Genomic DNA, 24,291 nt, shown 5'->3' with positions numbered 1-24,291 from the left:
TCAGAATTGTGGCACATCAGTTCCATAGACAAAGTCCAATGTCCATAATGGGGTAGAGGTGAATCAGACAGCAGCCTAGCTGAAGGAAGGATCATTTAGAAGCTTGATAGGGGGGAAGGAGCTGTTCCTGAGTCTGGCAGAGTCTGCTTTCGAGCTTGTATATATTCTATGGGATGGGAGCAGGGAGAAGTATGATCAGGGTGAGACATCTTTGACTATATTAGCTGCATTTCCGAGACAGCATACATAATGTGTAGATGGAGTCACCAGTGAGAAGTCTAGTATGTGTGATGGACTGGGCTACATCCACAGCTCTCTGTAACTCTTGCAGTCTTGAGTAGAACTGCTCCTAAACCAAACTGTGATGTGACCCGACAGTATGCTTTTTACAGTGCATCTATAGAAGAGCCTTTGTTAGAGCCATGCTAAATATCCTCTCTCAGGAAGAGGCATCAATGTGGTTGGTCCATGACAGGTCATTGGTAATATTAATGCCAAGGAACATGAAGGTCTCAACCATTTCCACCTCCACACCATTGATGCTGAGTGGAGCATGTACTCCACCACGCTTCCTGGAGTCAACAACTAGCTAACATTGAAGGAGAAGTTATTGTCCTGACGCCATGAGACAAACTTATTTTTCTCCTTTCTGTAATTCTGTAATTCGGCCCACCTCAGTGGTGTCAGCTGCAAACTTGAAGATGGAGTTAGAGCCAAATCTGGCCTTACAGTTTGGAGTGCCTGGGGAGTATAGTCGGGGTTTGAGAACGCATCTTTGAGGGGAACACCAGACAAACTGGTTACTGGTGTGTTCACTGTCTGGACATAAAGTGTCCCAGACTGCAGGTCCCACCATTTGTACAGAGATTGAAGGAAGGGGCTGGAATTATACATGGTCCAGGAAAAGAAGGCGAGTGAGGTGGAAGAGATGATAATAACCAGATTTACCAGAAACAACAAGTATTAGACACAGTACTCACCTCCATTCCCAGAAGTTTCAGAGCTTTTGGCTGCAGGAAGACAGAATGAAAGCATGTAAGGTCTCATCTACGTGATAATGTATGGTCTGTCTCAGTGATGTTATATGTACCTCTACACAGACTGTAATCAGGCTTGGTGGAGACAGGTCACTTTTCAACACCCATAAACACAATGCCATTGGCCTGTGATCTCCCTACCCTTTGTTGAGACAACAGTTAGAATTCTGAGGAGAGATCACAAGGAAGACAGATCTGTGGCAAAGAATGGTGAGGCTGACATGACTGAGGTTACACTCTGAGGGTTAGAGAGAGGTTAGACAGGAGTTTATCTCAGAGGAGAGAGAATGGCAGTGAGCTTTATTCTGGTGGGGGGGGGGGGGTGTTTCCAGTGGAGTTCTGCGGGGATCTGTACCGAGACCTCTGTTGTTTGTGATTTATATAAACAACTTAAATATTAGTTTTTAAATATAGATGGGTTGGTTAGTAAATTTAATCTGAGCAAGTTTTAGATGTTGAATGCAGAGAGCAAGTATAGACCCCTTACAATGATGATGTACAGAGGGATCTTCATGTCCCGAAAGTGGCAACACATGTAGATAGCGTGGTACAGAAGGCGTATAAAGTCTGCTTGCTTTCATCAGTCGAGGCACTGAGTGTCGAGTGCCTGGACCACCTCGTCTGGGGTGATAATGAGGGGCAGATACGTAGTCACCATTAAGCTTTTAAATAGGCACATGGATATGCAGGGAAGGGAGGGAAATGGAATACGTGCAGGCAAAGGAGATTAGTTTCACCTGGCATCATGTTTGGCACGGACATTGTAGGTCAAAAGGGCCGTTCCTGTGTTGTACTCTTCTACATTCCATTTGAAATCCCTATGATGGGAAAGACGGACATTACTCCGTACATCTGCCTGGCCAAATCTATTCATGGACACTGAGGGTTTGGGTGACACTGCTGCACATGTAACCACTCAGCATCTGTGTGTCTGGTCCTCTCCCAGTGAGCGGCTGGTCCTGGGCTGGAGGCAGAAGGACCACCACTGGGAAGTGGGACCCTGCACTGACCACTGGGGACAAGAGGGACCCGACACTGAACACGGAGGGAGACCAATGGCCTGAAGTGGATTATTGGTTTATGACAATTTACAAATGAAAATAAGTTTACAAATCATTCCAACTTTCAGGCTGAGATTTACCCTCTTTGGTCCGAATAAATTATTGTAGAGAGTTCGGAAGGATTTGCGAGTGTAAGCACAGCGATAGGCTCCTCCCATCAGGTACTCAATGACCAAGCCGATGTCGATCAAACTGATGTGGTAATCAGGGGGCAGGTTCCCCTGCAACATAAACAGACATCCTCTGTAAGTTAAGGGCCTGTCCCACTTGGGCATCATTGCGCGTCATTTACGCAACATCATTTACGCGCGCATTGTGCGTGGTGACGTAGGCAGTGACCCGCGGTTATGTACGGCGCACCAGGATTTTGGGATGTACAAAATCTTTGCGCGCCACCTGCGTGACGCGCAAATGACGCACAAGTGGGACAGGCCCTTAAGGCTTGATCCAGAGACAGTCACAAACACAGCCTCTTACTGCCCACCACTGTAATGGAAGCAACCAGGCAGGGGATAAGGGCCAGACTGTGTTGGGACCAAGTTCATTGCATCATCTGTGTGGCCGTGTAGCTGCACACCTGCGTTCCAGTACTAACCCTCCCGGAGCCTGGGTGTCACGATGAGCAGAAGTTACAGCCAGCACTGGCACCAATCTGACAATGAGGGATGTGGCTCAGGTATGTTTGTTCACAAACAGCACACTGGAATAATCATCTAATTACCGCCCAGTTTATATCTTGCCAGGATCAGGGGTACAGTTCATCTCTCCCTTAGACCAAACATGGGCCAGAGGTCAGGGGTCCAGAGGTCAGGGGTCCAGAGGTCAGGGGTCCAGAGGTCAGGGGTCCAGAGGTCAGGGGTCCAGAGGTCAGGGGTCCAGAGGTCAGGGGTCCAGAGGTGATGTGCGAGGACATCGAGGCCGCCAGTGACGTGTGGCATCACGAAGGCCGTGTGACCCTGTGGGCATTAATGAGCAGGAAAAGGCACAGGGCCTGGTGCCTGGAATCACAGCCCACATAAGGGCCTGTGGGTTGGTGGATGTCAATCATCCCAGGACCCTGAGGGCCAGACATCATGTGGAGTTGGTCATGGAGACACAGTGTAACCCCACACACGCGGGGCCTGCAGGCCTGCACTCACCTTCTTCACGTCCCTCACCAGGTAGTGCAGAGTGTTCGGGGGTCCGAGTCTCTGAAACACAAAACCCTTTGTCACTCGTTGCAAGATCCCTCCACTTCATCCTCACCGCCTCAGCTACAACCACAGCCCCTCCTGTCGGCCCCAGCTCCTGGTCTGAGCATCTCACACACACACACCGTAGTCCCAGCAAAGACCCTCACATCTACCCTCATAGAGAGAACCCGCAGGGTCAGTCAGAGTTCCCCAGGGTCAGAGAGATGGGGGGTACTGGGACTTAGGGAGTGTGATAGTGTGTGAAGGAAGACAGTGTGGAGGGAGTGAGGAGGGAGGAGGGTGTTGGTGTGGAGGGAGGTGAGGGGGAGTGGAGAGATGTTGCTTGTATGGGACACATGTGGATTTACGGGGAGAGAGCTGGTGCTCCCACTGTCTGTAGTCACCCCCCCAACAATGGGAGGGCTGGTGTGAATGTTGTACTCACAGTGTTGTACAACTCTTCCAGCCGTGGGATGGTCAGGAAGTTGTGGATATTTACTCCATTTTCGATCAGCAGCTTCACAAAGTCAACACGGTCTAACACCAGCGCGTCTATCATGGCTTGTTCCAGCGAGTGTACCTATAGCGAGATTACAGGCAGTCAGTGCCCACACAGGCAGGCGGCAGACACACACACACACCACACTGGGACAGACAGGACAGGGGTGGTCCTCACCCAGTTCAGCAGCTCCAGTTTGCGTGGATCAGTCTCCACCTTCACCTCTTTACTCTTCTTTCTCCCTTTGCCTTTGTTCACCCGCTGTCTCACCAACTTTGTTGATTGTCGAGTGATGGGTTCGGAAGTGCTGGTCCCCGGCTGCAACAGAGAACAAGAGAGACGGTCACAGAGCCTCCGCACACGCACATGCGTGGATGGTGTTGCCAGGGCTAGAACCAGGGGTTGTGTGTCGGAGTGAGGGGAGGGCGACTTAGGACAGGTACAGAACGAGGGTTCACCAGCCAAGGGTGGTGGACGTCTGAGGTTCCCGTCCAGCAGAGTTGTGGACGCTTCACACTGAGCTGGAGCTGGAGGGAACTGTGGGTGTGAACAGGATCACGGACGGCTGTGAGCTCCCAACAGAAGCTGGTGCTGAGGGCCCTGAGCAGACACGACCCTGTTGAAGGGCAGGTATGAGGAGCATGTGACCAACAGCACTCGTGTGCAGGGTCCATCGTGTGCAGGGGCCCTCTTGTGCGCAGAGCCCTCGTGTGCAGAGCCCTCGTGCGCAGAGCCCTCGTGTGCAAGAGCCCTCGTGCGCAGGGACCATCGTGCGCAGGGACCATCGTGCGCAGGGACCATCGTGCGCAGGGACCATCGTGCGCAGGGACCATCGTGCGCAGGGACCCATCGTGTGCAGAGCCCTCGTGTGCAGAGCCCTCGTGTGCAGGGGGCCCTCTTGTGCGCAGAGCCCTCGTGTGCAGAGCCCTCGTGTGCAGAGCCCTCGTGTGCAGAGCCCTCGTGTGCAGGGGGCCCTCTTGTGCGCAGAGCCCTCGTGTGCAGGGGCCCTCGTGTGCAGAGCCCTCGTGCACCAGGGACCCTCGTACTCAGGGGCCCTCAAGTGCAAGGCCCCTCTTTGCCCCCATTCTCCGGAAAACTGCAGCTTGAGAGAAGGTCTTCGGATTTACCGGCCCGTAGTTTCCAAAGACAAAGATGTGATTGCGGGCAATGTCCACCCTGTTCCACGCCATGGCCAGACTGAGCTGGTCAGGAGCCGATGCATTTGTACCTGGAGCAAGAGAAACAGTGAAAGGTCAGGCACAGATCCGTGTAACTCTGTGTGTAGGTCCAAGATCCGTGTAACTGTGTGTGGATCAGAGAACTCTGTAAATGTGTGTGTAGGTCAGAGATCCCTGTAAGGTCTGAGATGCCTGTAACTCTGTGTAGGTCTGAGATCCCTGTAATTCACACATGGGGCCAAACCGATTACTTGCCATTAGCAACATACAAATGACAAACTAAATAGTTTCCAGTGGTTCCATAAATTAATCGGGTCGTACCCGACCTCAGATATCCCTCACACCCTCCCACTGTCTCTGCTGCTGAAGGCCAACTTATTGTCTCTATTTCCCAGTGCCAACAAAAGGTTTGGACTTGAAACATTAACTCTGTTTCTCTCTCCACAGATGCTGCTTGACGATGAGTGTTTCCTGCATTTTCAGTTTTTGTTTCAGATATTTAGCATCTGCAGTATTTTTGAATTCTACTTATGATGTGCACCCTGAGGTCGAACCTCACACCCACATAATAATAATAATAATAAATTTTATTTATGGGCGCCTTTCAAGAGTCTCAAGGACACCTTACAAAAATTGAGCATGTAGAGGAAAAACATGTAAGGGGAATGAAATAAATAGTAGAGACATGGCTAGTACACAAAGTAAAGACAGAATTCAATACAAAACACAGTATGAGGCAATTAATGCACAGATGAAAAGGGACGGGGACGTGGGGCTAAGGATAGGCAGAGGTGAAGAGATGGGTCTTGAGGCGGGACTGGAAGATGGTGAGGGACACGGAATTGCGGATCAGTTGGGGGAGGGAGTTCCAGAGCCTGGGAGCTGCCCTGGAGAAGGCTTTAGAATAGAATAGAATAGAATAGTTTCTTTATTGTCATTGTAACATGAACCATGTACAACGAAATTGTAAAATGTCAGCCAGTCAGTGCACCATTCAAACATTTCTAAAAGCTAACGATACATACAAAGTAAAATATTTAAAAAGATAAACAACTAAAATAAATATCATAAAAATAGCACGCATAAACACCCAGCCCTACATCCTTCTGTCGATTTCATGTATGTATGTATCGCCCCTGCGTTCCTTGGCGGCTACATTTAGTGCCTTTATAGCAGTGGGGTAAAAACTGTTTTTAAGTCTGTTTGTCCTTGTCCTTGTAGATCTGTACCGTCTGCCTGACGGTAACAGTTCAAACAGGGAGTGTCCGGGGTGGGAAATGTCCTTTATAATACTCTGGGATTTTTTGATGCAGCGGGAACTGTGTAAGTCCTCCAAGGTAAGGAGAGGGCATCCGACAATCCTCTGGGCGTTGTCAATGGCCCTCTGGAGCGCTTTCCTCTGAGCCGCTGTGCAGCTGGTGTACCATACGCATACACAGTATGTTAGGAGGCTCTCAATGGAGCACCGATAAAAGGACAGCAGCAGTCTCTGAGTGATGTTATTCTTCCTGAGCACCCTCAGGAAGTGCAGTCTCTGCTGGACCTTTTTCAGCAGCGCAGAGGTGTTCACGCTCCACGTCAGGTCCTCCTCAATATGGATTCCCAGGAAGCGGAAATCCGCCACCCTCTCCACACAGTCCCCTCTGATAATTAATGGTACCATGTCCGTTTTATTCTTCCTGAAGTCTATTATTATCTCCTTGGTCTTTAAGGTGTTAAGGAGCAGGTTATTTTCTCCACACCACACTGTCAGCTGCTCCACCTCATCCCGGTAGGCGTACTCGTCCCCCCCGGAGATGAGTCCCACCACCGTAGTGTCATCCGCAAATTTGACAATGGTGTTTCTGTGGTGGGCGGGGATGCAGTCATGTGTGTAGATGGTGTAGAGCAGGGGGCTCAGCACGCAGCCCTGTGGAGAGCCGGTACTGAGGCTGAGGGCTGTGGATGTGTGATGGCCCACTCTGACTCTCTGGCTGCGACCCGACAGGAAGCTATTTATCCACATGCAGGTGGAGTGTGGAAGTCCCAAGTCCCCCAGTTTGTCCACCAGTTTGTGGGGAAGGATGGTATTAAAGGCAGAGCTGTAGTCCACAAAGAGCATCCGCACGTAGCTCCCCCGCTGCTCCAGGTGGGACAGTGCAGCATGGAGAGCTGTGGCTACAGCGTCCTCTGTAGATCTATTCGCTCTGTACGCAAACTGGTGGGGGTCAAAGCTTCGGGGCAGGAGTGATGTGATGTGACCCCGGACCAGTTTTTCAAAACACTTCATCACCACTGGTGTGAGTGCGACTGGCCGGTAGTCGTTGAGGCTGGAAATGTGGGGTTTTTTGGGCAAGGGGACTATGGTTGCGGACTTCAGACAGGGTGGAACAGTGGACTGGGCCAGAGACTGGTTGAAAATCCTCGTACAGACTCCAGCCAGCTGGTCAGCGCAGTCCTTCAGCACGCGTCCAGAGACGCCGTCGGGTCCAGTAGCCTTCCTTGGATTGATGGCCCGCAGCGTGCGCCTCACCTCATGCTCCTCTATCTTGAGGGTTAGGCTGCTGTGGACCATGTGGTGTGATGTGGCTGTCTCGGGTGGCTCCACTTCAAAGCGAGCAAAGAAGAGGTTCAGCTCCTCTGCCAACGAGGCGTCACCTTCAGCAGCTCCAAGGTTGGTCTTGTAGTTGGTGAGGTACTGGATCCCCTGCCACACCTGCCTGCTGTTGTTGCTGTCCAGGTGGTCCTCTATCTTCCTCCTGTAGTCTGATTTGGCCTCTCTGATGCCTCTCTTCAGGTTAGCTCGGGCCGTGCTGTATAAAGCCCTATCGCCAGACCTAAAAGCGGTGTTCCTCTCTTTTAACAGCTGCTGGACCTTCCGGGTCATCCAGGGCTTCTGGTTGGGGTAGACCCGGATGCGTTTGTCCACTGTGACCGTGTCCATGCAGTTTTTAATGTAACACAGTACACTGTCTGTGAACACCTCCAGGTCCCGGTGTTCAAACACATCCCAGTTGGTCCTGTCGAAGCAGTCCTGCAGCTGTTGAGATGCACCATCAGGCCAGGTTGTGATGGTCTTTGTAATGGTAGGAGCGGTTTTCCTGAGGGGGGCATATGCAGGAATTAAAAACAGGGACATATGGTCCGACTGACCCAGGTGTGGTAGTGGTCTAGCCCTGTAGCCCAGCTTGATGTTGGAGTAGACCTTGTCCAGTGTGTTAGCTCCTCTTGTAGCACATTTAACATGCTGGTAGAATTTGGGGAGCATTTTCTTCAAGTCCGCATGATTAAAGTCCCCTGCTATGATGTGAACACCGTCAGGATATATGCTCTGTTGACTGCTAGTGCTACCATACAAATATCCGATAGCCGAGTTAGCATTTGCATCCGGTGGTATGTACACAGCAGTTATCATGACAACAGTAAACTCTCTAGGGAGATAAATGGGCCTGCATTTAACAGTCACATACTCCAGGTCCGGGGAGCAGTGACTGTCCACAATCACTGTGTTTGTACACCAGGTGTTGTTCACGTACACACAGAGCCCTCCACCTCTGCTCTTACCGGAGTCTCTTGTCCTGTCATGACGCTGTGCTGTGTAGCCTGCTAGCTCGATAGCAGAGTCCGGAATGAAAGAATGAAGCCAGGTCTCCGTGATCAACAGGATACAGCTGTCCTTCACGGCGTTGTTAGCTGCAGTCTGCAGCCTCAGTTCGTCCATTTTGTTAGCGAGGGATCTGGCGTTGGTGAGAAACAGGCTGGGAAGCGGTGGTTTCAGTGGCTGCCTCCGTAGCCTGACCAGAGCGCCGGCCCTGCCGCCTCGCTTTTGCCTTCTCTCTCTGCGCCGCCTTCGCCTCCTCCCCGCGGGGATGGTGATCCACGGAGAGTCGGGGCTCCTCGCTATGTCCGCCGGGATCTTGTATGAGCGGACAAACTCGGCGGTAACCCCCCGTTCGCGACCGGCTCCAATCCTAAGAAGATCCTGCCGGCCGTAGACGTTGTTCGCCCGACAGTAAGTACACAGGGCACAAAACAACACGCACACATACACAAAAAACACGAAACATTGACCGGGAGGACATCGAGCCGCTGCAACTGTGTGTCCCCAAAACTGCGGAGGTTGGACTTGTGGATGGAGAGGAGACCGGCTGATGTGGATCTGAGGGACCGTGAGGGTTGGTAGGGGGAGAGGAGGTCAGTGAGATATGGGGGGGCCAGATGGTGGAGGGCTTTGTAGGTGAGGACCAGGATTTTGTAGGTGATCCGGTGGGAGATGGGAAGCCAGTGAAGTTTTTTGAGGACTGGAGTGATGTGATGCCAGGATTTGGTGTGGGTGATGAGTCGGGCGGCTGCGTTCTGGACCAGTTGGAGTCGGTTGATGTACATGACCACAGAGCCCCAACTTCACACCCACTTGTCACACACCACACCACAGATCTAGCATTGCCCCAGGTGCTTACCCACTCTGCCTTGTCCATGGTCCCACCCCAAGGTGCTGGGCGTTACAGGGAGGGCCTCGACGTTACTGGCTATTGGTCACACAGGGCCCATGTGAGAGATGGACATCAGAGCCATTGGTTCCTTAACCCTTTAATCATTGCAATTGTCTGAGCTGGTCTTAAGAGAGGTGGGAGAAGGATAACAAGTTCCTCAAAGTCCGAAGCTCCTACCTTTCAGCAACGCCGTCAGGATTGCAAGATCGATATCCTGCTGCCCCTCCGAGCCCATTCGGAACACGGTTATCTGCGGGAAGGTCAGGAGAGGTCAGGAGCCAGGCCTCGTGTCAACAGGTCAAAGGTGAACGACAGGCCAGGGATGGGTCAGCGGGAAGGTCAGATGAAAACCACAGCTTAAGGATAGACGAGTAGGTTGTGCACATCCTTAGTGGGCCAGAGTAGGCCCAGGTTAAACACAGGCCCGTGGCAGTGTAAATACAGGTCCCAGTGTAAACACAGGCCCCATGACAGTGTAAACGAGGTCCCAGTGTAAACACAGGCCCCATGACACTGTAATCCCAGTGTAAATAGAGAAGGATCTCGACCCAGATCATCACCCATCCATTTTCTCCAGAGATACTGCCTAACCCACTGAGTAACTCTAGCATTTTGTGCCTATCTTTGGCATAAACCAGCAACTGCAGTTCCTTCCTATTACATTGGAACTAAGTGCATGATAGATGTTGGCAAGGTGAAATAAACAGAATTGTAACCCACCAACTCTTTCTTCTTCATGCACTCCATGACAACGAGGAAGAGCTGCTGAGCCTGCTGCCGGCTGTAGTTGAAGGTTTTCTGCACCGTCACCATAAGTTGATCCCGCACAGACTCGCTGATTATCCTGCAGTGGGAACATGGGGCCGGTCAGTGGGAACAGGGGGCTGGTCAGTGGGAACAGGGGGCTGGTCAGTGGGAACAGGGGGCTGGTCAGTGGGAACAGGGGGCTGGTCAGTGGGAACAGGGGGCTGGTCAGTGGGAACAAGGGGCCGGTCAGTGGGAACAAGGGGCCGGTTAGCGGGAACAGGGGGCCGGTTAGCGGGAACAGGGGGCTGGTCAGTGGGAACAGGGGGCTGGTCAGTGGGAACAGGGGGCTGGTCAGTGGCAACAGGGGGCCGATCAGTGGCAACAGGGGGCCGGTCAGTGGGAACAGGGGGCCGGTCAGTGGGAACAAGGGGCCGGTCAGTGGGAACAAGGGGCCGGTCAGTGGGAACAAGGGGCCGGTCAGTGGCAACAAGGGGCCGGTCAGTGGGAACAAGGGGCCGGTCAGTGGGAACAAGGGGCCGGTCAGTGGGAACAAGGGGCCGGTCAGTGGGAACAAGGGGCCGGTCAGTGGGAAGGCCGACCAACTAAAACCTGCCTTTCTCTGCAGCCAGCCCAAAGATGCTGCTCAAAAACAACCCACAAATCTTTAGTATCTAATATTAATTACTTTTAATTAATAACCAACACATTTTTGGTCTATTTATATACATTTTACAGTCATTTTTAGCTTGTTAAAACATGCATTTAAATATACTTTAACCATGATTATGTGAGGCACAAACTGTTCAAGGTCTTTGAAGGCAGGAGGGTGACGGGATGGAGGGGCCGGGTCACATCAGACTCTGCCAGAGGCTTTGGTGCCTTCTCTGGACCAGTTCACCGCTGCCTTTTGGCTGGGACTTGGATCTGCCTCATGGTGAAACCACAGAATAGTGGAGCGGGTGCCAGATGTGGTCTGGAACCTTCATGAGGACTGGTGACCAAAGGTTTGTTGAAGAGCACCTCAGAGTTAGAGAAGGAATTCTAAAATTGAGGATGCAGGGTCTGAGGGCTGATGGTGGACAACTGGTCTGGCCAGTGCAACGGTGGACCCTGGTGGAGGATTCCCTGGAATATGTGTGTTGTGGATTTCCTTTGGAGCTGTGTGGCTTTGAGATTCTGAGCTTGGTCAGGTGGGATTCTTCTGGGGACTGTGAGAGTTTGGGGTGGACGGGAGAAACATTAGGATTAGGGTTACTTCAAGGTCGGCAGGGAAGCGGCAGGTAAAGGAGTGAGTGCGGGGATTAGCTGAGAAGCGGAGTGGCCTGTCGGGGAACAGCCTTGTCGAGGGAAGTGCCTTGTGAGAAAAGTGCAAGTCTGTGGCTTGAGAGTCTTCGGGGAGGAGGCTGAGAGAGGAGACTACGACAAACGTTGGAGAGGGTGAGACGCAGTGAAGAAATGACAGGTAAGCTGATTCAGTGCGATGCTGACAGGATGTGGGAGGTCAGGGACACTGATGCTATAACTGTGGAGAGTGTGTCCTGGTTCAGCTCCTGAAGGACCATGTTAGAGCACTGGAGAGGCAACTAGATGACCTCAGGATCATCCGGGAAAACGAGAGTTTCCTGGACAGGGCCTACAGTAAGATCGTTACACCGAAGATACCGGAAGAGAGAAGGTGGATGACGATGAGGAAGGGAAGGAAGCTTAGAGTACAGGAGACCGCGGGGGATGTGCCTCTGGAGGATGGGATTAAATGTAACACTAGCAAATTTGAAGATGACACAAAGCTGGGTGGCAGTGTGAACTGCGAAGAGGATGCTAGGAGGTTGCAGGGTGACTTGGACAGGTTGAGTGAGTGTGCAGATGCAGTATAATGTAAATGTGAGATAAATGTGGCGGCAAGAACAAGGAGGCAGATTATTATCTCAATGGTGTCAGATTAGGAAAGAGGAGAGTGCAACACCTGGGTGTCCTTGTACACCAGTCACTGAAAGTAAACACGCCGGTACAGCAGGCAGTGAAGAATGGCATGTTGGCCTTCATAACGAGAGGATCTGAGTATAGGAGTAAAGAGGTCCTTCTGCAGTTGTATAGGGCCCTGGTGAGTCCACATCTGGAGTATTGTGAGCGGTTTTGGTCTCCTAATTTGAGGAAGGACAGCCTTGCTATTGAAACAGTACAGCGGAGGTTCATGAGGTTAATCCTCGAGATGGCGGGACTGTCATATGAGGAAAGATTGGAAAGACTGGGCTTGTATTCACTGGAATTTAGAAGGATGAAAGGACTGGACAAGCTAGATGCAGGAAAAATGTTCCCAATGTTGGGGGAGTCCAGAACCAGGGGCCAGTCTACACGAATAAAGGGAAGGCCATTTAAAACTTTTTCACTCAGTTGTGAATTTGTGGGATTCTCTGCCACATAAGGCAATGGAAGCCAATTCACTGGATGAATTTAAAAGAGCTAGATAGAGCTGTAGAGGCTAGCGCTATCAAGGTATATGGGGAGAAGGCAGGCACGGGTTACTGATTGTGAGTGATCAGCCATGATCTCAATGAATGGCAATGTAGGCTCAAAGGGCCAAATGGCATCCTCCTGCACCTATTTTCTATGTTACCCTAACCCTACCCTCCATCTGCTGAGTACTTGTGTGCAAATGCCAGGATGTCGGAGGCTCGGCCACTGCCATCACAGACCACCACGGGGACGGGCGGCTCCGCACGCATGCTCTCCAGCACCATTGAGATCACATTGGGACCACCTTCCACCACCAAGCAAACCACCGGCACTCTTTGACCCAGACCTGCAGGCAACACAGAACACAAGTACATTGCAGCACCAAGTCAGAGGAGAAAAGGCAGAGCAGAACATTGAGCTATTAATAATATGGGTCAGCTACACTTCATCCCTGCTCCACACAGATCTCCACAGCAGACAGTGGTTCCACATCATTCTAACTCTACATCTAAGGGTCAAACGACCTCATCCCAAACATCCCAGTCCTAGGATACGGTTTCAGCACAATAGAAATTGATCACAATGAATGGTCAGTGCAGAGGGAGCATTACCCTGTGTCTAACACACACTGCCTCTCACATGGGAGTGGGTAAGGGGACAATGAAACTTTACACAATGTCTAATCCATGCTGCCACTGCCCAGAGTGTGTGATAGGGAGATGTACTTTGTACCACAAAATAAAAATAAATTGCTGCTGTTGGTTGTTGCCTAAAATTGGAGAATTCTATATTCATGCCATATAAGCTACCTAAGCAGAATATGAGGTGTTGTTTCTCCAGTCTGTGTGGGTCCTCACTCTGGCAATGGAGGAAACCCAGAGATCCAGCAGGCCTGATGGGCCACACACATGTTTGGCGTAACACTGTTCCAGTTCACGCTTGGTCTCGCTGATGTAAAGGAGGCCACATCGGGAGCACCCACATCTCAACCAGCTCCAAGCATGTCCTGGTGTTGACCCTGGGATTCTCTCTCCATGAAGGAGTCCGCACCTCCCAGTATCCACACTTCTCCCGTCTCTAACATTCCAGCATCTGCAGTTCTTTGTTTCAACTCTGTACATCACCAATGTTCCAGTATGTTGTTGGGATTCTGCAGGGTGATAACTTGTGGTCCTAGCACATGATGACATTCAATCCATTTCCAAAAGCCTTTATTTACAACAGACATTAAATGGATTCGATTTCACAGCCGTTCCTTTTCCAAATCCCACAAGCAGATGTCCACCAGTGGTGCTGCCAACTGGCTTTCGCCAAGCTCAGGAGTAAGTGAGCACACTCCCTGGGCAGGGGTGGTGTGTGGTAGACACTGAGCACGGCTCCATCAGGAGTATGTGCTGCAGAAAGAACACTGAGGATCATCACCATGATGCAAATATTTCATGAGGAGGGGCAGAGTCGAGTGGAGGGGAGAGGAGTTGGAGGGGAGTGGAGGGAAGAGAGTTGGAGGGGAGAGAGTTGGAGGGGAGGGGAGTGGAGGGGAGGGGAGTGGAGGGGAGAGGAGAGGAGGGGAGGGGAGTGGAGGGGAGGGGAGAGGAGAGTTGGAGGGGAGAGAGTTGGAGGGGAGGGGAGGGGAGTGGAGAGGAGAGTTGGAGGGGAGTGGAGGGAAGAGAGTTGGAGGGGAGAGAGTTGGAGGGGAGAGAGTTGGAGGGGAGGGGAGTGGAGGGGAGGGGAGGGGAGGGGAGGGGAGGGGAGGGGAGGGGAGGGGAGGGGAGGGGAGGGGATGGGAGGGGAGGGGAGGGGAGGGGAGAGGAGAGTTGGAGGGGAGTGGAGGGAAGAGAGTTGGAGGGGAGAGAGTTGGAGGGGAGAGAGTTGGAGGGGAGAGAGTTGGAGGGGAGAGAGTTGGAGGGGAGGGGAGTGGAGGGGAGGGGAGGGGAGTGGAGGGGAGGGGAGAGAGTTGGGGAGAGAGTTGGAGGGGAGGGGAGTGGAAGGAGTTGGGGGGAAGAAGATCGAGGGACAGTGGTGTTGGACAGGGACGGGGGGTGTAACAGGGCTCTGGGCGAGAGATGCCAAGGCTGCAGGGACATGGCTGAGCTGATGACAGCAGAGTCCTCCTTTCCCCTCCCGGCCTCGTTATACCCCAGGCACAGGATGAGAAAGGGAAACCCAGGGGTCACAGAGATGCGAGGTCAACTCCAGCAAAGACCCGGCCTGCCCGCATACTCCCCCTCCCCCCCACCCCCCCCACCCCTTCATCATCCCCCATTCCATCTCCCCCCCGTTCCGCCCCCCAGGCCCAGCGGTTCCCCTAAAGCCTCCCTTACATGCGTTGATCTTCTGCAGGGAGACATGTTTCTCCAGCTGGCGGCGAAGCCGGATCTCGGCGCCGTACTTTCCCAGCGTGCCGTTGTCGGCGAGGATGAAGTGCGAGTGCGTGCTGCTCAACACCGTCAGCTTGCTCAGGGGGCTCGACATCGTTTGGTAAGGTCTGGTGACCTGCAACAGAAACACTCTCAATGACCCATGACCCTAACTCAGTGACCCCATATCTCCCAGTGTGACCCATGACCCTAACTCAGTGACCCCTGATCTCCCAGTGTGACCCATGACCCTAACTCAGTGACCTCTGATCTCCCAGTGTGACTCATGACCCTAACTCAGTGACCCCCTGATCCCCCAGTCCAACCCCTACATTGTGCCTCCACGATCCCGGTTCGGTGTCCCCGTCTACAGGCTCCTTGACCTCTGATACCTGTTTCCGAGAGACCTCTGCTCTCAGGAGTTCTCTTCCGTGCTCTTTCCAGCTTTTCCATCCTTCCCATCGCAGAGTGACCAAAATTGAACACACATTCTCCAATCTTCTGGAGCTCAGTTTATAAAAGAAAGCACCCAAAGGACCAAGCAGACTTTGTAAGGCTGTACCCAGTGGGGGAGAAAACCTTACAACAGGTAGTGTCCATCTGGCTTTGTCAAATGCCTCACAACAGATACCATTATGGGCAGTTAAAGTACAACAAGTACAATTTAGTTCTGACCAATTCTGAAATGCTAACAAGCCAATGACAAAAAATTCTCACCTTGTTCAACAAACCGTGCATGGCATGAATGATGACAAGGTCAATGATGTCTGATGGGGGAGGAGAATGGGTATCAATGTACAAGGCAGTGTCAATGATGTCTGATGGGGGAGGAGAATGGGGTATCAATACACTAGGCAATAAGACATTTCTATTTTGGGCAGGCTCTGTGGTCAAGCTTCCTCATCACTAGTTAATGTTTTTCAAACCTACGTCTTTCCCAATTAAATCCATCCTGTTTTCGATGATTCCCCAAGGAGCAAATCCAATCACACAGATCCTTCCCCGAGATTTGGATGAATGGTCTTTCAAGGCATCTCCCACGTGACGGATGACACCTGAAAATGAACAATAAGGGTTACTGCAGGCCTAAGGCGATCGGTGAAGGTGGGCGGAGGGGAAAGGGGATGGAGTGGGGAAGGTTGGAGGGAGGAGGAGGATTGAATGGGGGAGTAAAGGGGAAGTGGGAAGGAGAGAGGGTTGATTGAGGAGTGGTGGTGGATGTGGAGGGAGACAGAGAAAGAGGACAGATTTGGAAAGTATGGCAGAGTGGAGGAATTCAGGACAAATCCTTGGGTTGAAAAATAACCAATTGAAGGTGCCATTTTAACAATTTAAAGCAACAAATCCAAGTTCCAAATCCCAAGACAATGATTCCCAGGGACAGAACCTTGGTGTCGATTCTTCAGCCTCCAACTACCAGGAACCTATCTGCCAGTTCCTGTAACTGTTTGGTTTCCAGTGAGGTGCAAGGATGTGTGAGGGTTTGCAGGCCAGGAAACTAATCGTATATAAATGTCATGTTGCCCTCTGCTCACCTGTGTTGACTCCGGCAGTGAATATCCAGGCGCTCGTGGTCATTGCGGCTTTGATCAGGCCCTTTCCAAACACCTGTTTCAGCTTGGGCTGCAGCTCAAAGTTCTGAAGGCCACCGTGGATGGAGATAAGCAGCTTGGGCAGCTCCAGCTCCCACTCTGTGGTCATGAGGTGGAGCAGGAGATCGGGCCTTGTGTCGTATGATACACGGATATACTGCAATGTAAACATAATGCTTATGCGAAGCATACAACACATCAGGAAAGTAGAGGAGCATGTTACAAGGATAATAGAATCACCGGGACTTCAGTCCACATTTATGATGTTTAACCTCTCGATCTCTGCAGATAGATCTCTTACCCAATTGAGCAGCAATTCATGGAGCATGAACATATTCTAGACAGAGATGATTTATTAAAGCAATTTGTTGCGGTACCAACAAGGGAACGATAATTTTAATCTGTATCAAGAATGGGTTAATTGTTTAGCTGGAAGTTAAAGTAATCAGAATATTGTTGAGTTTTAGAAATAAATGGAATGTAATTTTGTTTAATTTGAAACTAGGGCTTTCGATTCTTAATAAAGCAAATTATGACACGCAGGAACAAAAGGGGAAATACCCTGATAGGTACACTGTAAACAATCAATGGCTAATATTTCAAGAATTAATACATAGCTTTCAAGAAACATTGCAGCTTTCAGGCAAAAAAAAACAAAGGAAGTAGTGCAGCTCATGCCATTGTTTGTATATTTTCTCCTTACATTTCACCTCCCAAAGTGCAACACCTCTCACTTGCTCGAATTAAACTCCGTCTGTAGATTCCTGCAAAATCTTCTCTTGACTATCTCAATAACCTGGGATAGATTTCATTAGGTTCTGGAGATTAATCCAACATAATGCTCTGGTAGAGCTCCAACACCTCATTCTTCATCTCAAACTGTCCCTGCACATTAGCATTCCCCACACCAATCTCACTGTCCTCCATGTTCTTCTCCTTGGTGAAAACAGATGCAAAGGGCATCCCCACACCTCAGGGAGGCAGCATCACCACCATCCCCTCAAGGGCAATTAGATGTTGCCTCATGCTGCCAATGAATGAACTCTTTGGAATTTTCTCTCCAAAAGGCAAGTCCTTGAGTGTTCAGGGCAGAAATTAAAAGATAGTTTTGTTTTGATCAAATCGGATGGAGAATTCACGCAAGAAAATAGAACTGAGGCAAAACCTCATCCAAGATTGGGCTGCATAACACGAGGGGTGGAATGGCCTACAGTCAACCCAGTCACCCCAGCCCCACCAACACATTTACCCATCACCAGCTCTTTCCCACTCTCGCTAATCCACACTCCCTTTCCCCTTCCCACATCCCCACCTCCATAACCAGCACCATCAGCATAACCAAATTCTCCACCAACTTCACAACCTCATGTATCATAACTAGCCACTTCCCAACCCACCAGACCCTGGTGGGGGATAGCTGTTCTGTGCTGGACAATGCACTAGCACGTCCAGGACTCAGTCGCCTCTCCCTCTGACCCCACACCCCCAACTCTGTGTCATTTGTAGCCGGCCCTCTGACTCCCGACGTTGCTCACCATGGCTCTGCTGGTGTGACCACCACCCTGCAACTCCATCACCCCAAAGGCATCGGTGGGCGCGGCCTCCGTGTGTTTGCTGGGCGACCATTTCTCAGCCTGAACCGGTGGTTTCTCATCCTCGGTGGTAGTGCTGGATGGAATCTGTTGGGGCCTGGTGACATGTTGACTGACCAGCTGACCACAGCAGCACCTGGGACAATAGCAGAGTCGACACTCATTCACCAATCCCTAGACCACAACCACCCCAATGAAACCTGTTTGTCTCCAGCATTACCTGTGTGGTTCTTTGGTGTTGGGAATTATAAATACACATTCACGCTTCTGAAAGTTTTTCTCAATCCAAGCTTTGTGTGCCTGCAGTTAGAAATAAAGAGTTTTACAATCCAGATGGCATGAATATTAGAAAGCTTTTGAATACTGTAATACAGTGAGAAGGCTGTTAATCTCTTTTGGCATTAACCCAGTGTGAGAGCTGCAAACAGAAAACTATTCTACACTCAGCGATGACACCCACTGTTCTCACACCTACAGCGACAGATCCTCCGCAGTATACCAACTAAAACTGACACGTTACATAAGGAAGTAAAGTAAAGATATAAGAATTGGTGAGTTAAAAACATGATGAATATTTTTAAGGCACATCTTAAGTGATAAACAAGAGGAGGAGAGACTGGAGAGGCTTACAGATGGATCTCCTGAGCCAACAAATGAAACAATGATGGTCACACGAGGGGAAACATTCTCCCAGTCATTTAGCTTGATATTTTATGCGCCTCAGTGAGATCACATCTCATTCTTCTACACTTTTGCGACTTTAGTAAGGTTCAATCTGGAGTATTCGGTGCAGTTCTTGTTGACCCATATTACAGAAAGGATGTGCAGAGGAGGTTTACTAGGATGCTGTCTCGATTAGAGAGAATTAGTTACAAGAAGAGATTGGTGCAAACATGGATTGTTCACTCTGGAGCATTGGAGGCTGATGGATAGAATTGTGAGAGGCATAGTGTGTAGGAAAGAACTGCAGCTGCTGGTTTAAATCAAAGGTAGACACAAACTGCTGGAGTAACTCAACGGGCCAGGCAGCATCTCTGGAGAGAAGGAATGGGTGACGTTTCTGGTCGAGACCCTTCTTCTGACAGAGTCAGGGGAGAGGAAACATGGAGGTATGAAAAGGTACAAAGAACAAATGAATTAAAGGTATGAATAAAATAAATAACTGCATACATACCCTTGTGATGCTTTAATCAATATTGCTTCTCCTTATTTTTCCGACAAATTTCATTCACTCACCCTCCTCACTAAGCTTCATTTTTCCGGTGTCCCCCATTCTACTGCCCTCTTTATTTTGTGCTGCAATATCACTATTATCCCAATGTTAGGTCAAGAACAAATTTAGATATTATGAGTTGCACACAAGTCTGGATCATTAACACAGAAAAAACATAACATGCCACTTGCTGCAACCTCTCCCATTCATTTAGCTTGTCCATATCTCTTTGTCTCAAACTCCATCCTCTCTATCTCACCTGAATGGAAATCAAAAACTGTGGATGCTGATCTTGTTTGGCCGCAATGGCCAGAGTAGAACTGGAAAACACTCCATGCAAAAACAAGAACTTTCCCAAACTTAACATCACAAATGGTTTTAATATTTTACATCAAACTAATATTGTTCAGTAAACACTACCCACATGTACACGGTTAGATCCCGGTCATTCTGCACATTCCAGTAATGACAACATGTTACACTCAGTTAAATATTCCCTGATAAGATAATTTCAAAAATTACTTTCCAGAACCAATTTTAACTTTGAAGTAATTAATTTGCACTAAAAAGGGCGAGTGTTGCTATCCCAGAATGAATGACATGTAAACTGTCCCAAACTACAGTATCACGTTCCCTCAAACTGTGGCTTCTAGAAGGCAAGAACAATATGCAAGTTTAATTTTTGTTTTATCTGCTGTCATTTAATAACAACTTTGCTCTTTTTAGGAGAGGGTTGACCGTGAGTCCCATGCACCACAGACTACACATCAGGGCCGAGGAAATTGGTTATGACCCTGCCCCACAGCATCTAGACATTTCCCACCAGATACCCAAATAATCTTGGAGCTCACAGAACTCGACCCAAACTTCTTACTCACCTTCTGCGACCCAGATATAGTGCGTTTAATGGACGTGCGTTTCAAAGAGCCACTCATTTGTTTGAGAGAACTGGCTAACATCTCCGTTAGCAGCCTGCCCACACCGGTGGGTCTCCACACATGTTGGGAATCGCTCTGGCTTCAGACAGTGGTCGGATGCACCGTGTTCAACAAGGGACAGAGATCACAGCATGAAGCTGTGCTGGGTGATGTGGACAGGATGAGTCACAGAACCATGTATTTGGCCCACTTTGTCCCGTTGTAATCAGGTTAATGCACTGCTTCAACATCCACTGAAAGGATGGAGATTTAACAAATGTGATTGAAGATAAATCTGCTTTGCATAGTGGATATTCCATAATCATCCAAGCGTCAGATGGAAATAACTAATCTCAGGAAAAGACCAAATGCAGGAGACAAGCGCTGGCTTTTATACTACAGGTGCTAATCTGCCCACTGAGCTCATAACTAAACTGACCACTAAACAGTCAGGGCACATGGCCACTTGTGAGGCGATTAATTACTGTGGCAAATGGATGCAAAATCTTTACTTTGCATTTTTGCATTTCCTATTGCTGGAACTTTATGGATTAAAACAGTAGTTGCCTGCCTCTTGGAAACTATTGATCTTTGCACCATTCAGCAAATCAATTTGTAACCAACTAAGTCTGAATAAGGGTCTCGACCCAAAACTTCACCCATTCCTTCTCTCCAGAGATGCTGCCTGTCCCACTGAGTTACTCCAGCACTTTGTGTCCATTTCCTCTATGGGTTGCCCAACCTAATCCACCCCCCCCCCCCCCTGGGGAATCTAACTGTTACACCCATGCTGCACTGTACCCAGCACCTTATCATGTCGCAGCCAACAATTCAGCATGTGCCGATTGTGCTGGATGGCGAATTCCGTTGCTCATTCCATCTGATGGAAACTCGTTGGTTTCCTTGCAGTCTGGGTCACACGAGTTATTCCAAATCAAATTGACAAGAAATCTAGACTTCATGAGGATGAATAAAAATATTTCATATTTTTTTATAAAACCTTTCACAATCTCAGGACCTCCCATAGATGGCATAGTTGGGAATTAGTAATAGCATTAGGGTGGGGATTGAATAAAAGGTTCCTCTCTGTTTGAGAGGCTGGAGATTTGTTTGGACTTCCCCAGTAGGCCAATAACTTTAATAACTGATGTTGTTCAATAGGACTGGAAAATTAAAGGCAAAGAACAAACTGTTGGAGTGGGCCAGGCAGCACCTGTGAACACAGAGGGATAGCTGATAGTTCAGTCAAGATCTTAGATTAAGACAGAGTTACAAAGACGCATAAAGCGACTTGTGAATAGGAGAGGCACCAGAGGCTGAAACCCTGAGCAAAATATAAAGTGCCGGAAGGACTCAGCGGGCCAGACAGCATCTATGGAGGGGATAATGAACCGTCTGAAGAAGAGTCCTGACCCTATCATTTGTCCATTTTCCCCCACAGGTGGTGCCTGGCCTGTTGTGTTTTTAAGTGAGATGGAAGTCCTTGGGGGCAAACGAGGTTGTCCTTTAGGCGTGGGAACGAAGTGGAGCAAGGATGAGCAGAGGGGTAGAGGTGTTACATGCTTGCCATTGGGCTTGAGGTGAAAACGGCATCAGCTGTAATGTTACGAAATGAACAGTGTTGAGTGAATCATACATACTCACAGATCTGGTACAACAGTATTTATTGAATAACTCGTATAACACACTACAGCATGTTGTTTCTACTGTACAGCAGCATAGGCTGACTACACGTCGGGTTGCAATAATATGAATGGTGTGGTAGTAGCCGGAGCTATGATAATAAAGCACTGCATTGGTTAGAAAATAAAGTAACCAATCTACAAGCAGGTCAAGGACGAATTGCTTCTCTTGCTCTCAATTCATTTGTTTGTGAAAATGATGGCGTAACAAGTCTAATGAGGCCTGAATGGTCTCGACGAAATGTCAACCATTCCTTCTCTCCAGAGATGCTGCCTGTCCCGCTAAGTTACTCCAGCATTTTGTGTCCACCTGTCTAATGAAATGATAGTTTTCTAGGAGCAGTAGTAAGCCTTCCAACCTCTTGGGCAGTTCCATCTTACTGTACTTGAGCTCCCTCCCCGTTCTTTGTCTCTGGAAATCTTTTGATCTTCCTCAGCGTGTTCAGTGGTGTTGCCTTCACAGTCTTCCGTGGAAAAGGTCCCGTTCCTGTGCTGTGCTGTTCTAAGAGAAGGTTTCAGGTTAGCTCCCATCTCAAATATTTTGCTGCCAGAGCTCGAGAACTATGTTGGCTTAGACACAAGAGATTGCAAATGATGGAATCTGGAGCAAAAAACATACTTCTGGAGGAACCCAGTAGATCAAGCAGATGCTGCCTGACCTGCTGAGTTCCTCCAGCGGTTTTTTTTTAATATTAGGGGTAAACACTGCGAAGTTGTATCAAGCCAGTTTATTTACTTGGTGGGGATACCAAGATGCAATGTACATTTTTTATGGCCACATGTCAATTTCGGAGGGTAGTTGTGTGAACAAAGCATGCACGTCTGGAGTCACACAAAATCAGATGGTGGTATCAACAAATTAGTGACTTAGTACAATGCCAGTCTACAATCACCATTAGTGACACTAACTGTTCTAGTCAATCCAGATTTTTCCAATTGACTTGATTTTAAATTTCTTAATCCTTCCCTCTTGCATATGAAAAGTTGATCTGCTCAAACTCCCTGCTTTAATTGAACACTGCTGGCAAATGGCTATACCATTGTAGAGCATGGGTTAGGTCAGAGTTGGGAGGAGAGCAACGTCCTGCAGCCAGATGGTCCAGGAGGATGTTGTCCCTGCTTACGATGCCCACTGTGTCTCAGTGGGTGGATGCGGCTGTCACCCCATCTCGTTGCTCTGGACTCCACACTGTATCTGCAACTGAACGGTCAAGTCCATGTCCATAACACAATCCTCATCTCTTAAATGGTCACAAGTTGGCTTAGTGAAGCTCAGATCCATATGAACAAAAATCAAAACCTGGGCATTTGACCAGATGTGTAAACCAAACATGCGAGTCTGCATGAAGCGGATTAGATACATTCATCATTGTAAGTGTCCTTTAATCACAAATCAACAGCACAGTTATAATCCTACTGGAATGAGGCTGCTGAGCCGACGAGTGTTTGGAATGAATCGGATATCTGCCCATGTTGCAGAGGGTGGGCACTGTAGTGGCTCTGACTCTTCAGGCTGTAACACTTTGTTACTTACTGCCTGGTATGTGAACACAGATAAAACAGCAAATAATGGGTATACTCAGCTGGCTTTGTAGCATCTGTAGAGAGAGAAAGAGTCAATGGTTCTTGTCCCTTCCCCCATCGCCGTATTTCCAGGATTTTAATTTTACTTTGGATTTCCAGCATGAGCAATTTTGTTGATTGTTTCATCGACAGGAGAGTCTGAAGAAGGGTCTCGACCCGAAACATCACCTATTCCTTCGCTCCATAGATGCGGCCTCACCCGCTGAGTTTCCCCAGCATTTTTGTCTCCCTTCGAGTTCCTGGGTGTGCATATCTGGAAATTTCCTGGGCCCACTGCATTAATGCAATTGCACAGACAGCTGATTAACAACACCACTTCCTAAGAAGATTGAGGAGATTTGGTAAGTTGACAAATTGTCAGTAGAATCTCTACATTTGTAGAGTAGAGAGCACGCTAGCTGTTTGAAATATGGCCTGGTCTGGTAACTCGAACACCCTGGAACAAAGGCCCATCACAGGTCTGACCTCCCCACCATTCCATCCATTGGAAACACTGCCTGAAAAAGGCATCCAATATTATCAAAGACTCGCATCCCCCTAGCTATGCTCTCATTTTGCTGCTACCATCGGGGAAAAGGTACAAGAGCATGACAACAGTGACCACCATGTTCAAGAACAGTTTCTGCCCAGCAACCACTGCACAACACCAACCTCAGCAATTATGGTCTTCTGTGAACAGTGTCAGTTGCACAACGGACTTTGGTTTTTCACTATCATGGTTACTTATTTATGGT

General features: G+C 49.3%; 2 protein-coding genes across 3 annotated transcripts in view; both read right to left on the bottom strand.

Moving 5' to 3' along the window:
* The window catches only part of LOC116968169 (transient receptor potential cation channel subfamily M member 1-like), a 40,714-nt gene extending 20,381 nt beyond the window's left edge, over positions 1-20,333 (bottom strand). The window contains exons 1-15 of the mRNA XM_033014811.1: positions 20,253-20,333; positions 18,382-18,461; positions 18,105-18,297; positions 16,513-16,726; positions 15,908-16,032; positions 14,942-15,113; positions 12,792-12,966; positions 10,140-10,263; positions 9,597-9,669; positions 4,897-4,997; positions 3,947-4,087; positions 3,716-3,850; positions 3,238-3,288; positions 2,179-2,319; positions 981-1,010 (exon numbers count right to left, since the gene is read on the bottom strand). Coding sequence (XP_032870702.1) covers positions 981-1,010; positions 2,179-2,319; positions 3,238-3,288; positions 3,716-3,850; positions 3,947-4,087; positions 4,897-4,997; positions 9,597-9,669; positions 10,140-10,263; positions 12,792-12,966; positions 14,942-15,113; positions 15,908-16,032; positions 16,513-16,726; positions 18,105-18,297; positions 18,382-18,461; positions 20,253-20,333 — 1,836 coding nt within the window. The remainder of the gene's footprint in view (positions 1-980; positions 1,011-2,178; positions 2,320-3,237; positions 3,289-3,715; positions 3,851-3,946; positions 4,088-4,896; positions 4,998-9,596; positions 9,670-10,139; positions 10,264-12,791; positions 12,967-14,941; positions 15,114-15,907; positions 16,033-16,512; positions 16,727-18,104; positions 18,298-18,381; positions 18,462-20,252) is intronic.
* A 1,607-nt stretch (positions 20,334-21,940) lies between these two features.
* otud7a (OTU deubiquitinase 7A) overlaps positions 21,941-24,291 on the bottom strand; it is a 60,450-nt gene continuing 58,099 nt past the window's right edge. Inside the window, exon 14 of one of the 2 annotated variants that reach the window (XM_033014968.1) lies at positions 21,941-22,475. In XM_033014968.1, coding sequence (XP_032870859.1) covers positions 22,307-22,475 — 169 coding nt within the window. In that variant the 3' untranslated portion in view covers positions 21,941-22,306. The remainder of the gene's footprint in view (positions 22,476-24,291) is intronic. The other variant, XM_033014969.1, reaches the window with a different exon arrangement.

Source organism: Amblyraja radiata, chromosome X, assembly GCF_010909765.2.
Source record: "Amblyraja radiata isolate CabotCenter1 chromosome X, sAmbRad1.1.pri, whole genome shotgun sequence".
Classification (NCBI taxonomy): domain Eukaryota; kingdom Metazoa; phylum Chordata; class Chondrichthyes; order Rajiformes; family Rajidae; genus Amblyraja; species Amblyraja radiata.
This window is presented reverse-complemented; position numbering and strand designations above follow the sequence as displayed.